Source organism: Mustela lutreola, chromosome 7 (genome assembly GCF_030435805.1).
Source record: "Mustela lutreola isolate mMusLut2 chromosome 7, mMusLut2.pri, whole genome shotgun sequence".
NCBI classification, from domain to species: Eukaryota; Metazoa; Chordata; class Mammalia; order Carnivora; family Mustelidae; genus Mustela; species Mustela lutreola.
This window is the reverse complement of record NC_081296.1, coordinates 13,395,167-13,409,909: the sequence shown is the minus strand read 5'-3', so window position 1 is coordinate 13,409,909 and position 14,743 is coordinate 13,395,167. Positions and strand designations below refer to the sequence as shown.

The window sequence follows — 14,743 nt, the reverse complement described above, 5'->3', positions numbered from 1 at the left end:
CACAAGCCCTGAGAACCCCCTAGGCAACCAGGACTGAGCCCCAAGGTTGCTCATCTTAAACAAGGCTGCCCAGAGGGCAGCATATGTCCGTAAGAGCTGTCACTGATCTCCCCTCCTGACACCCCAGGCTTGGAGCGGTCACCCCTCATCCAGAGACAGAACAAGCTACAAGGGCCCAGATCTCCAATTCAGGAAGCAAATTCTCAGGCCCCTGGAAGGACTTGTGCTGTGCCAAGGTCAAGGAATAGGGTTACGTCATTAGTGTGAAAGTTCTGAATCCCTCCCCTATGCGGAAACACTCTACCACGTGTCCACAGATCTAAATCTCCCAACCATCTGTGAAGACAGGACCTGTTTTTCAAAAGGACGATACTAGGGCTCAGGTTAAGTCAAGTCAGGAGCTGGGAAGGAGAAGGTCCCGGGTTCAAATGCAGGTCTTCTGACTCCAAGTCCAAAACCCCCCTCCTTGCTCTTCAGCTGCGCACGATGTAGAAGACCGTCGAGTATTCCCCATCCTGTGGCCACAGACCAGAGCGAGAGATAACAGGGCCCCTCCAAGCCAGGCGTCAGGGCACCTGTCCCTCCATCCCTACTCCACCCACCTGGAAGTACCCTCTGACTAGAAATGCTCAACGTCACCATTACTGGAGTGGGCTCCTCTCCCACATGACTGTTGATTTTTATAGTGTCTTTAAGATAAAATGGATTGCTATATTTATAATAAGGGAATTAACAGAATTAGCAGGTGGCAGATTTCTTACTACTAAAAACCTTTTACCTCCCAGACAAAATGTTCATGCAGCATAGTAAACTACTTGTACAATTCACTACACCCAAATCAATGCTTGATTGAAATAACTTTATTTCTCATTTGTTGGGGCTACAAACTGAAGGTCTGCAGTAAATACACAGAACCAGGTCATTATGAATAGCTAGTATACATCAAGCACTGTGAGCCAGTTAGTGTTCAAAGTGCTTTACAAGTACCGACTCCGTGAGTTCTCATAGCAGCGTTATGAGGGTATGTATGATCATGATCCCGGCTTTAAAATAAAAACCCAACACACAGAGAGGCTAAGTCATCAGCCTAAGAACACAGAGCTGAGAAGGGGAGAACACGGGAGTGAACCCCAGGTCTTCTGAAGCTCACCCCCACTGAGCCACGGCTGCCACAGGTGCTGTCAGTCTCCGTCTCGGAATTTTCACCCTTTAACTGGGAGCTTTAACCATCCAGCAATCCTGCCTGTTACATGAACACAGAAACACTTAAGTTACATAAAATACAAGTTTCTCAACCCATACCAATTCACACTTCTCCTGTGAACCAACGTCAGTGATCCCACTCCTTTTTTCCGGTTTATTATCTATTTTGTAGATGCACGTATAGAAACAGAAAGCAAAGCTAAGTGACAAGATGCTATCTTTGTGCCTACAGACTGCCAAAAGCATTTCTGAAGGGGAACAGAACATTGGTGATTGGTCTTCAGTTAAATCCGTGTTTAAGCTATACAATGAAAATTACCACTGAAACGTCCTTTAACATCTTCCCAAAAGGACAGCATTCAATATTTGGCGTACATAATCCTGTCCAAGAACATGTATGTCTAGAAACACAGAATGCACACATTAATACATATAGTGTAATGGAGAACACATACAAAATATAAGTTAAGTAGAAGCGATAACTACTTTGACGCTACTTCGGAGGAATGTGGTTATTTATTAAATGATGTACTGCAGTTCCATCAGTGCAACTTAAATTTATTCCCCAATTTGGAAGTAGAAATGCTGCTGGTAGAGTTTTATTCTCCACCCCAGCGGGGGGGGGGGGGGGGCGTGCTTGCCCAGTCACCTGAAAGACGGACCCATCCCCCTCTGCCTGGCACCTCAAGGAGCCCTCCTTCACCCAAGAAACATGGTCGGCCGGTCAGTTTAGCAGGATGCCTTCTACTCCCCAGCCTCTGCAGGAGGCCTGGCACCAACCTTGAAAGGAGCACCAGTGTCAGCCATTAACCAGTAAAATTCACAGATTTGTTTTTCTTTATTCAAGGCCTTCACCTTCATCCGATGTGGCTGTTTCCTCATTGTTTCTTCACTACCATATACTTAACTCTGCTAAATGAGCCCCTCCCTGAACAAGGCAGAACTTCAAAGCTCACTTTCAGAGGAGCAAGGTAAATTCTGAGACCCGCTTGCTTGAACTGCCCCGGCACCAGTGGAAACTTATCCAGTCTAACACAGAGCTATACCACTCCAACAGCAGGCAAGGAGATGCGTTTACATGCTGGGCATCTGATTAGTAAGGCAGTCTCTCCGTGGAGAGGCCTCTGGGTCATCCTCTCTGTAAGGAATCTAAAATGGAAATGCGGGAGAGTTATAAAATTCAGGAAAAGAGATCGCGCTCGCTTCACAACTGATGCACTTCCCGGGTTGTTAACCGCACAAGAGAAAAACCCCTCCAGAAACTAAGCTATGTACACAAAGCTGGCTGAAAGGAATTTTAAGAAATCGTTTTTTCCCCTAAATAATTATTAGCTAAACATTTGCAACCAAACAGCAAGGAAAAAAAAAATCATGGTAATTGTATTTCTCACTACCTGGGGCTATCCAGTAATTATGCAAATGGCAGAAAATTCGTCACTTTGAGCAACCATAAGTGTGTAAAATAATTTGATTAAGTAAAATACAGTGGCCTTAGTCATCATACTAATTTGACAAGGACTTTAAAAATGTCACTCAGCTGTCTGCTTCTGGGGAAGAGATGCAAATACCCCTCTTCAAAATGATGCTTCCTGAGAGATTGAAAAAAGATGAAGAAGAAGAAAGAATATGAAATCCAACAGTCTCACCTTACCAGTCACTCAAGCTATGCAATGCGCTCCGGCCGAAAATTTTTAAAAAGGGACTATCAGGCAGTGAGAAGGAGCTTTGTGACATGCACTCACGTCTCTGGCTTGTTACCTCCTCCCCACAACCTCAGTCTCAGGGTGTGCAAAATTCTCAATCAGCAAATGCCCACCGCCCCCCCAGCCCTCTCGACTCCCCAGTCCCCCCAAGAGTCAGAGGCCCCACCAGCACACCCCACCCTGGAGACTCCTCCTGCAACCTGAAGTTTTCAACCTGAAGAAACTCAAATGCCTTTGTAGGAGAGCCTCAATCACAACCACCCAGAGGGGTCAGAGGCTTTCATTTCCTGCACGCAGCCTTATCCACTCCGGTCCTCGGCAGTCTGAGAATGGACGCGAACCTCTGCCCGCAGGGCGACCGTCCACAAATGGCTGCAAACATCTCAGGGGGTCTCCACGCGCCACCAGGCAGCGCGCACCCTCTGACTTTCTCTCCAAGTGGTTCCCACGTGCCTACGCCTTCTCGAAAGGGCCCGAGACCTCAGCAGATGTCACATCCTTGCAAGTAGGTCAGTTCAGATTGGAGCCACCCGAAGCCGAGGCCCAAGTAAAGGAAAATCTTGACCCAGCACGCCACGTCGATCAAACCGGACAGGTCTCTCTTCTGCTACAGAAATTATTTTGTGGCCCATCAGGCTGTTTCGGGAACGATGAAAGAACATCCCTGTGACTGTTGGCTGATCTGAAGCATAATTTCAGGTTGAAACACTTGCAAGTGTAACAGATTTCAGAATCCACAGCTGGCCTGGGGTTGCATGATTACCTTATCTCTACGATGGGGGGTGGGGGGCAACAGCCTTCTGCACTCTCCTGAGAGACCCCCCCTCCCACATACACACACCCAGGCAAAAAGCTGCTGGTCCCCTGCCCAGCTTAACAATTAGTGTTTGTCTCATACACAAGTCTCCCTTGAGTTTCCTCCTTAGGCAGGTTCTTGAGGGACGGTGCGTGCATTCGCGCACACACTCACACACTAACACACGCAGAGTCCTGCTTTTCAAAGTTGCTTCTCAAATCACAGGCAACTTCCTCCTTCAGTTCTGCAGTTGGGAAGCCTACACCAGTGTCACTGAAGACACGGGCAATCTGCCTTTCCAGAAAGTAAACAGAGAAATGAAATGAAGCCTCCAAATGTTTTTTTAAAAAAGACAAAATGAAAACGTGCACTATTGGGATCAAATAGGAAATACCATCGCTGCCACAGAACTTTTGATCACGTCCCCTGCCCCCCACCCCCGAAGGAAGCATTGCTGGCCATGTCCCAAAGTGTGCCCTTCCTCGGGTATCTGAAAATGCTACATCAGAGGGACGGGCTGATTGCCAATGCCAAGATCACATACAACACACACCCTGCACACCGACCCTGGGTACAGCCGCTCGGGTTTCTCAAGAAAGCCATGATGAATTAAACAGGGAGAAATCTGCTTCTCCTGCAAACATCCTACAATGCTTCATTCCCCAGTTATCCATAAAGAAGTCTCACACAGCTGAAGGAATAACAAACTTTTTATTCCACCTCCAAAATAACAGATGAACAGCCAACTCCCCAGCGGCCCAGAAGAGTAAAACCCATAGCAAGCGGATTCGGTCAAGCCTGGCAAGCAAACTATCTATTTTCATGAGGTTCAGATGGCAATGGACAGTCCAGGGCAGCTGGGCAAGGCTGAGCCCCGAGCACCTTATTACTCCACTCCTAGTAACCAAAATGAATTTAATTTCCTAGGCCTGTCCTCTGCTGGGCCTCCAGCTCCTTTCTGCCGGTCACCTGTTGACTCCTGTTACCCTAGCTCTCTGAACTAAGCTTTCTCTCAACCCAGGCTGAAATGGTAAGCAGCACCCCCCCCACCACCCCCCCTCCAAGGTGGACTGACTTCCTCAGCTGCCTGCCACTGGCCTATTCTGGGATTCGAGTCAACGTTCTATATCTCCTGGTGCCAGCCCTGCCTCTATATATCTGCCTCGCCATCAGCCCTCTGCTTCTCAACTTTCTAAAGGAGCTTAGGCTACTCATCTGGCTGAAGCCCAGCCTCATTCCGTTCTAAGACCCTTAGATCACTGCAAGCTAAAACTAAGCCCGTGCCTTCCTTTATAATTCACGGTGTGAAAAGTTCTGTTGCTGTTCGCCACACATGAATACTGCACTCTGCTTGGTGGTCTAGGGCCACCAAACTGTGAAACTGAAGACAGCTGTGGATATACTAAATACCTCCCCAAACCCAGACCAGGTCAGGTAGTACATACTTTGCATATGCTCCCAGTACAGACCTATAAATATTTTCTTACTGTGCATTTGCATCTTGGTAATACATATACCTATTTTAAGATCTTAACAATCAAATTCCCTCCATGAAAGCTCTGATAAACGGACCCCCCGCCCCCCAAGACAGTTATCCCTACCTCAAAACTCCACGGGCCACAAATACTGCCTGAACTGTAACTACAGAAAAAGTGCATTTTATAGAACAGAGATGCACACCACAGACAGCTGAGCTTGAACAACCCGTTCTCATAACCTCAAAACTGACTTCACCCCACACTAGAGACCACACCTGGGCAAGAGACCACACCAGTTCCTCTGGACTGCAAGCCCCCGAGTCTTTGGAGTCCATTTATGAATGATGCCCTGCCCCAGCAGTCTGGATCTCATTAACTAGACCCCAAGGCCAGGAAGGAGGGATTACTGGTACATCAGAAAGAGCACGATTCTGTCTGTAGATGCCCTTATCCAACAACCAAAATCTTGTCCAATTCTATCTCCATCAAACTTGTCCACCCACACTCAAAGTCTCAGACATTTGATTTCAGTCGCAGGTCAATCACCAAGTAATGATTTAACACTGTACACTCCGAAAACAAAAATATTCTCCCGTGTAGGCAGGGCTGTACTTGGGTCTGGACGTGCACTCAGAGTCTAACTCAAGTTGGGACCACCTGCGCGGGGCAGGACAAAGTAGGTATTTGACAGTGCTGAGTCATTACAAGCTGTTTCCTCTGATATGTTATGCACCCCTGGGCCGTCTGGGCACTAATATCCCCTTTTGGAAGGATGTACATAGAGCAAAATACTGCAAACACCTTGTGGGCGAGAGACCACGGTGGGGAATCGAGGTCTGAGCATGGGTAGCAGAACTATACAAACTCGCAGCTGCTCTCCAGGTACTGTAACTTTATCCCAGACGCCGAAAGATGGCTATGGGGATAGGGAGAGGGAATATTCCCCCCCCTGTAGTCCTGGCTCGGATCAGGGCCACATTCGGGCGCATTTTACTCTAAGCTGTTAAATCCCCCCCGTAATTGGCGCATGGAGAAAGCGCCCGGAGAAAATGATGCATAATGGATTTGTTCTCGAGGCGAATGGAATGGAGATAGAGGACGCAGGATGCTAACTGGCTTTTCTTGCCATGTGCAGGTCACCTGAAAACCGCGCTGCCTGCCTCTCCGAGGGGGCTCCTGAAGTCACCCTCTGGCTGCGCCTCCCCGGCGGGGAAGGGAACGGTTTCACGCCCACCTGCCCGCCGCCTCTCCTCCCCGGGCACCCCCGGCCCCCGCCGGCCGCGCGAGCAGCTGCCGGCATCCGCGGTCCCGCCCGCTCCCCGCTCTCTCGGCAGCCCCGGGCCGGCAGCTCCCCCGGCGGCCGCCTCTGCACCACTCGCCAACCTCCGCGCCGGGCCGAGGTCATGCCCGCCAGCCCCCGGGCCCGGGCGGCCCCTTCCCCGTGCCTGCCGGCAGCCCCGGCGCCGGGCTGCGGAGGGGGCCCCCGCGGCGGAGTTGGCAAGGGGACTCACCAGGTAGGCGCCCACCGTGCCCTGCGCCAGCATCAGGGCGCACTCAGACACCAGGAAGATCTTGATGTTGGAGAAGCAGGACACCTTCTTTTTCTTCTTCTTGTTCCTCTGCGCCTCGTCCCCCTGCAGCTCGCCGCTCCGGCCGCCGCCCGACGAGCCGCCCGGCTTCTTCCCCTGCATCCTTCCCCCGCCGCCGCGGCCGCCGCCGCTTTCCCGCTCGCCCCGGGTATCGGGGCCGCTGCCGGGCGGCGGTGTGCGCGACGAGCCTGCGTGCTGTCCCCGCCCCGGGCCCGCGGCGGCCGCCCCTGTCCTGCCGGGGCTGAAGAGGTGAAAGGCACAGCTCCTCGCAGCCGCCGCCACCGCCGCCGCCGCCGCCGCGCGCGCTCGCCCCCTTCCTCCACCTCCTCCTCCTCCGCCCTCCCCGCGCCTCCTCCTCCGGCTCGGGCTGTGCCAATCACAGGGGCTCCTCGCGCCGCCCGCCGCCGCCGCCGCCGCCTCGTCGCCCGCGGACGCCCGCCGCTGCCATCGCCCGCTTCCCCTCGCCCGCCGGCGCTCGCCTCCTGTGCGTCTGCCCCGAGGCCGGGCCGCCCCCCGCCGCCGGTGCGCCCTCGGGGAGGCGCGAGGGGGAGCAGCTCGGGGCGCGCGCGGAAGGAAGGGGGGGTGCCCCTGAGGGAGGAAGGCGGTGCCCGGCCCCTAGATGGCGCTGCGGGGCTCGGGGCGCGCTGCCGCGGGCGCTGGGCGGTGCTGCGCGTACAACTGGGGGCGCGGCGGTGGGGTGCGGGGGCGCCCCGGCGGGACGGGGACGGAGAGCTCGGGATCCCGGGCGCTAGACGCGAGGAGGGGAGAGCCGGTTTCTAGGAAGAGAGAGAAGACCGAGTACCCAGGAAGGGGTGGGCGCGCTCTCTTCCCCTCCGCCCGGCTATTTCTGGGGACAGATGTTGCGCCCCGGGGCTTGGGGAGGTGCCAGAGGTCAGAGCTGCTTGAGGCTTCCGCAGCCGGCTGGCCCCTGCTCCTGCTCCCCGGGGCCCCTGGGCGTACGTAAAGGGCTCCTGACCGCAAGGAGAGAAAGCAACTGAAGCACCCCCAAGGGGGAAGTTCGATTAACCCGTCGGGAACCGCACAGATTATCAGCCACCCCCAGCCACGCTGTCTGGGTGGCTGCACGGTCTCAGTGACCCCAGCAGAGGGCTTCGTCCAGCCCTCCATCTGCCCGGAGCCTGTCCTCAGGAATGATGATGCAGCCGAGGCGACAGCCCGCGGGAAACGATTCGCCACAGGCCTGCTTTGATCCCCATTCCCCTCCCCTAATTTTGTGGCCCGGGCCACTTCCCTGTCCTTGGCCTGAAAGCCTGCGCCCTGTGGCAGCCGCTCTTTATTTATAATCATTACCAGGAGTTTGGGCCACAAGTCAAAGCCAGTAGGATCCGCTAGTCGTCCCACAGCTTTGGGGAGCTCAGAAACACTGGGGAGGACTGGATCAGTACCGGGAAGGCTCAGCAACTTCTGCCTGGGCCACTGGGGGGGTTCAACCAATTCTTTCTAAAGCCTTTACTTAATAATGTGTCAGAGAAAATGTGCCATTCTCCTAGGCTCCTGTGTACAAATGCGAGCTAAAATTTGAAACTGAATAGCAATTAACACTTCCATAATGTTTATTTCCTCCTGAAGAACTTGAATGAGAATGGATGGTGTAATGTGGGGGCGTTGTCTTGCCATACCATTTAAATATAAACTGCTTCATCCTGTCGTTCCAGACATGATCTCACCTAGACTTGGTGTCCCTTTCAGATGCTTCCCCTCTCCTGGTCTTGGCTGCCTGCTGTCTGAATTGGCTCCCCCCAGCAGAGATCTTTTACTATTCATTCCCCCTCCCCCCATTCATGTCACCAGGGGCTGCGGCATTCCCAGAGAGTCTGTTCCCTTATTGCAGCTCCTCCCCTATGCCCTGCACCCTACCGTCAGGCACAGCTGACATTTCTACTGAGTCCTGCCTCTGGCCCACCTGTTGGGCCCTCTCCAGCAGGCTTCAGGGGAGTACCTCCATTCTTTTCCATGAGAAGACCCTCGATGAGCTAGTTCCCTTCCTGCCTCTGCAAAGCAGAGATGTTTACTTGTCCCCGAAGCTGTTGAAATAGCATGCTGAGTGCATCATGGTCTGTAAGTGTTGTTTACATACTTTGTAACAACAAGAGGTAATGTTTCTCCTGTGCTTCCTCTGGTCAGGTCCAATTCTAAATACTTTACCTGCTTCTACCCTTTATGCCTCCCAACCATCCTCTAAGCTAAATACTATTATTAGCCCATTTTACAGATAAGAAAACAGAGTCCTGGGAAGGTTAAGTAGCCTTGCCAATGTCACATATCCACTCAATGGCAGGGCCAGCCTCTGAAACCAGTCCCTGTCTCTTGAGGACAGCAGAACTCAGTATACGGTTTCTACTTTATAAATGGAGACTCAGAGATATATAATGACTAGCCCAGGGTCACACAGCTCAAAAGGGAAAGTACTTGAATCCAAGTCTAGCTCTCTTCACTCTATACCACATTACCCTGTGTGTAGTCCAAGAAGGACACAGGCTTTTTTCAGTTTGGGTCATTTATTTTAGGTCAAAACTTAACTGTCGTTGGAGTATTCAAACACTTCTGCTGCCAGAAAGAGGATTCTGGATTAGGGTTGTAGCTTCTCCATGTAATTAACGGTAAGCAGGCATGAAAATAATCCTGTGCCTGAAGACTTGAAGAGTAATCAAAGTCAGCCTGAAGGAAATCAGGTGTCAGCCTCACAACCATCAGAAAGAAGAATTTAATACCTTCAATTTCCTTCCCTCCTCGCTTGTCCTTTATTTACCTGTAGATGAGGGCTCCAGGGTTGATGAGGTGGGTTCACGAGCTCAGGTTCTTCTACTTGGCATCTCCCCTACGCAAAGAAAGCAGCACAAAAGACTGGCCACCCTCGTCTCTGCATGGCAACGTGACTGCTGGTTAGGTATGTTAATGCCCTGTGTAACATTCAAATCTCACAGCAGGGAGAACTGTTCCGATTAGACCCATTTTCATGAGTAAAAGCTGCAAGTAGCTTTTAGGAGCTTACAGCTACCAAGTGGCAGGAATAGAAAACTGCATTTTCCCACCTCAAGTTGGGAGGAAAGCCCAGGAGGAGGAGGGAGATCAAGAGGGGATTTAGCCCCGCCATGGTCTGTGGCTTCCCCTCCAACCAGCCTCTGAAATGAACCATTGACCCTCCTGTGGCAAACAAGGCAAACAGAGCTCAGATCCCAACCCACGCCTCAACTGGGCAACCTTAAATGTTGCCTTGGAGAAATGCCACAGCCACCACTTCCAGCCTGGACCCTTTCTCGTCCTCTACCCCCTAGTGGTGGGTGATAAATTTAGGATCCCTAGGCAACCCAAACGCCTGGAGGACCCTTGTCATTATTTTTGCCTCTCTGCTATTTTTTTGGGCTAGGTTCTAAATTGGACTTTCCTAAATTAGATGAAAATACTGCTAGCTAGAGCTGGGGCTCCATGACTCCTCTCTTTCTTGGCAACTAGAGGTATTCCAAACACTGAGAAGCCATGTAATCTGGAAATGCGATGTAGGGAAGCACAAAGATCGGGTGACGGGGGAAGACAGACCGGCTTTTTTATTCCGAAAACATTAATAAGCTGTACATAAATGCTTGGTGATTAGGATTTGGGAAGCTTTTCTCCCCCACTTTGGAAAGGACCATCGGTTCATATATGTGGGAGAGAAGTGGGTTAACTTCATGGCCACGGGAAAGAGAAGTGACAATATCTTTCACTGTTCCTGAGCTGTGGCAAGATTTCACAGCAAGCAGCCTCAATGTAATTCAACACAATGAGAAACTGTTGTTCAAGTAATTCACATGAACCATCCTTTGCCAGCTTCAATTTTGTTCACAGGCAAATACAAAGTTGAAAAATAAATGCAAAGAATGATTTCTGATTGTCACTGGGATGGAAAATAGATGCTTAGATTCTCACCCTATGGATGGATTTTTTTTTTTCTTTTTCTGAAAATACAGCAATCATGTATTGTGTCCAACCAAGGATAGAATTGGGGCTAGGCCAACTTCTTTAACTTGAAACTAATATTTGGGCTGAGTTGAAGCTTATTTTTTCTCCCTCAGAGTTTTTCTCTCCCCACCCCCACTTTACAATTAGCCTGATGCATATGCCTTTCTACTCAGAGCCCATAGCGGGTGTTTGCTACTGACTGTATTCACAGTTCTACATTTTAAATTATATCTCTTAATTTGAATATATCCTAAAGCTCAGCAAAGAAGTGAAAAGAATAAACATCAGTGTAGATGTAATTTTAAGAATGTGCCTCCGAAATCCAAGGGAAACGGAAAGGGAGAGAAAAAAAAAAAAAAAAGAACGTTCAGGGAAATTGGAGAACAGATAGGAGAAAACTCGGGATTTAGAAATGTGTTTTATTTATGTAAAATGAGCCTTGAGATGAAAGAAGCAATACAAATGATAAACATTTACCAATATTAGTGTATTTGGGGAGCTCATTCTTGGTTGTCTTCAATTGCTATGTGGGTGCATAGAATGTTTACCCAAATAGACTGTTAGCTTCTGAAGAGCAGAGTGTTTTCCTTTAAAAATAAAGGAGCCCTTGTCCTGCTCAGCATCTAACAGGCCTCCTGCCAAGAGGCTTAATACTTAGGATTAGGACAGGAAAATGACCAGAGGGTGTCAAGGTTTATAGAAGACTTCCTTCCAGGTATACTCCCCAGGGACCAGCTTCTCCATCCCCGTGGCTCCTTCTTATATCAGGACGTATCCTGGAGTGCCTCTCACTGACACAATGCCTTTTCTCTCTCAAGGACAAGTGTCCCAGTTTTGCTCCCAGTCTCAAAAATGCACACACACCCTTGTGTTTTAAGGATGGCTACTGATAGTAAATGTGAACCAAGGAAATAAAGCAGCCCTGCAAATGTTCAGAAGGCCCAACAGCCTCTCTGGCAAAGACGTGTAGGTTTTCAAGGCTGATAGCATGCCAAGAGTCTCATGGGTCCCCAGACCAGCAGAAAGTGGTCACAGTTGTCTGTCCCCCTAGGGGCCGTTGGCTCCAGTGTTGGGTACACCAGGTGGTCGTGGCACACAGCAGCCCAGGAACCCTCCGGCTGTTGGAACAAAGGACATATGAGAAGACCAGGAAAGAAAACCCCAAGGTGTGGGATGCCTCTAAAACCTAAACCAAGAGTATGAGTCATAGAGACAACCTCCACAGGTGAGGGAGTGGAAACCCCTACTCAGATGAGGGTCCTCCCCCACACCCAGCTTCTGTCCTCCAAACCCTGTCCAGCTTCCCCCCTATGGAAGGGTAAAGAGAGCAACAAAACGAAGAAGAAGGCCATCCTACCTCTGACTGCCTATTCCGGGCTCAATTGCAGCCCCCCAAATTCATATGGTGAAGCTCTAAGCCCCCAGTCCCTCAAAATGTGACTGTATTCGGAGGTAGGGCCTTTGAAGAAGAGAGTACGGTCAACGGAGATCTTAGGGGGAACTTCATCGAAGAAGACTGATGTCCTTACAGAAAGAGAAGATGAGGACACAGAAAGTTCAGGCAGAAAGGCAACCATGTGAGGACCCAGGGAGAAGAGAGGGTTTGCAAGTCAAGGGGAGAAGCCTTAGGAGGCACCAAACATGCTGACTGACACCTTGACCTCAGAGTTCTAACCGCCAGAACTGAGAGAAAACAAATGTCTGTTGTTTAAGCCACATAGTCTGTGATCTTTTGTTAGGGTAGCCCAAGCACGCTAATATACTACCGTACCCCTCTCCCCAGCCCTTCTCTCTCTCTCTCTCTCTCTCTCTCACACACACACACACACACACACACACACACACACCATGCTCTGGTCATAGTTAATTGCAGTGTCTTGAGCTCACCATGCTTTCTCCTTCAAATGTTTGCACCTACTATTTCCTCTGCCTGGAATGCTGTTCCCTCCTCCCCTTTCTTCGGCTGGCTCACACCTACTAGTACCTTAAGATCCAGTGAGAATGTCACCTCCTCCTGGTAGGGGAGGAGGTGACATTCTCACTGGATGTTTTCCCCTCCCCCACTGCTTCCCTACCACCTACATCCCCTTACCATCTATGTCCTCCTCTGCCCTGGTGTTCATCCTGTTGTGGAGGGCACTCACTGCTCTTCTCCTGAGAAGCTTCTGATCAGTGTCTTCATCTCTGTTTCTGGCCCTGGAGGAGTCAGGCCCAGAGTGTTTAGTAACTACTGGGCAGAAAACAAATCAGTGAGGATACAAGAAGTGATCCTTCCCCACCTCAGCTACCCGCCCCAGCTGTGGAACAGGACTAAATGGCAGGAGGAGCCCATAAGCACTGGGAGGCAAAGAGGACATGATAGTCATGAGAGCTGTAAAACCACATCTAGCAAGGCAGGAAGTGAGAGTCTCTCTTGGCTGCCTTTAGGAAGTGAGAGCAACGGAAACTCTCCAGAGCCTCACCACTCAATGTGTGGTCCGTGGACCAGCAGCACTGGGGTCATCTGGGAGCTTGCTAGAAATGCAGCCTCTCAGACCTCAGCCCCAATGTTCTGAATCAGAATTTAAATTTTAACAAGATCCCCAGGCGATTCATATGCACAGGATGATTTGAGTAGAATGGAACCAGCTTAGGAGGCTATCAAAAGGAGCCCAAAGCTAGGCGACTTCCAGCAGCATTGTAGATTTCTGTGTATTCCCCCTTTCCTTGTGTTTGGGGCTTTAGAAGGGAGTTTGAAGAGAAACAGTTGGCTCTGAAAAAGATGCAGATTATTTTCATTCTCCTGGAACCCTCGCACCATGGGGTCCCACAGAACGCGGGGGACCCGACAAGGCCAGGGGACCCAGAGAGGAGTCCATTTTGCGTCTGACTATTGTTCTCACAACATCTCTCAATCTCAGAATGAAAGGTAGGATGCTGGACTTCAAGATCGTGAGGGCTGCCTGAAATTCCCTCTGCCAGCCCCCCTTAAAATGTCCATGAAAACCCAAAAAGGCCACTTAATTGGGCTGAAACCCCAGATCCTAAATATGGACCACCCAGTTTCTCAGGTAAATGCCCCTTAACACAGGATGAGTGGGATTACCAAGGAAGAGTCCCTCCTTCCCCCACAGGGAGAAAGGACAGGAAGGCTCTGCATGAGGGACCTGGGGTAATTCCCCAATCAGAAAGCCTGACAGTCACCTCTTGTCTGCCCAAGGACACTCAGCTCAAGGCTGGCATCTCGCTAAGTCTATGTGATTGTAAATTCCAGAAAAGCACAATGGACCTCGGTGAAAGGGGTGGGTGGTTTTGGAGTAAGTATGTCCTGGGATATAAAGTAATATAGTCATACAGAGAATGGGTAATATACTGATATAGACGGGGGGTGGGGACGGGAAGCCCATGTTTTTGATGATCTAATGCTGTGTAACAAGACATCCCAAAACTCAGCGATTTAAACAACAACGTCCATTTGTTCATTTTGCTCAAGAATCTACAATCTGGGCAGGGCTTGGTAGGGAGACCTGGACCCTCCTGGAAGGCTCAGGGCTGGAATCATGGAGGTCTCCCTCACTGTCCCATGCCTGCATCCTGGACCAGCAAGGCTCAAACAGCTAGAGGCTAGAAGAGCCGTGCCTTCCTGGCATCTCTGTTGTCTTTCTTCACGATCTCTCCAAAATGGCAACCTTGAGGAATCCAGACTTCATACATGTCCACTCAGGAATCCTAGCGTCCATGCCTCAGAAAAAAAGCCATGGGACTTTTATGACCTACTCTTGGGTCATGCAGCGTCATTTCTGCTGCATTTTGTTGATGGAGACAGCTACAAAGCTCCAACTAGACTCAAGGGGAGAGATCACAGAACTCACCTTTTGATGAAGGTGGGTCAGTGCCACATTGTTACAAGAACCTAGGGGACAGAGAGCGCCTGAGTGGCTCAGTCTGTTAAGCATCTGACTGTTGATTTCAGCTCAGGTCATGATCTCAGGGTCATGAGATCAAGCCCCGCATTGGGCTCCACGTTCACAGAGT

General features: G+C 50.5%; 1 protein-coding gene and 1 long non-coding RNA gene across 3 annotated transcripts in view; both read right to left on the bottom strand.

Annotated features, from left to right (window-relative positions):
- SLCO3A1 (solute carrier organic anion transporter family member 3A1) overlaps positions 1 to 7,083 on the bottom strand; it is a 300,851-nt gene extending 293,768 nt beyond the window's left edge. The window contains exon 1 of one of the 2 annotated variants that reach the window (XR_009355285.1): positions 6,692 to 7,083. Coding sequence is in view for 1 of the 2 variants with exons in the window: in XM_059180067.1 (XP_059036050.1) it covers positions 6,692 to 6,871 (180 nt within the window). In the remaining variant the exon portion in view is untranslated. The remainder of the gene's footprint in view (positions 1 to 6,691) is intronic. The other variant, XM_059180067.1, reaches the window with a different exon arrangement.
- Positions 7,084 to 11,130: 4,047 nt separating this feature from the next.
- LOC131835197 (uncharacterized) lies at positions 11,131 to 13,092 on the bottom strand. Its single transcript, XR_009355098.1, has 3 exons — positions 12,822 to 13,092; positions 12,087 to 12,253; positions 11,131 to 11,847 (listed from the first exon to the last, which is right to left on the bottom strand). It is a non-coding gene; the product is annotated as an uncharacterized LOC131835197 (long non-coding RNA).
- Positions 13,093 to 14,743: the final 1,651 nt, after the last annotated feature.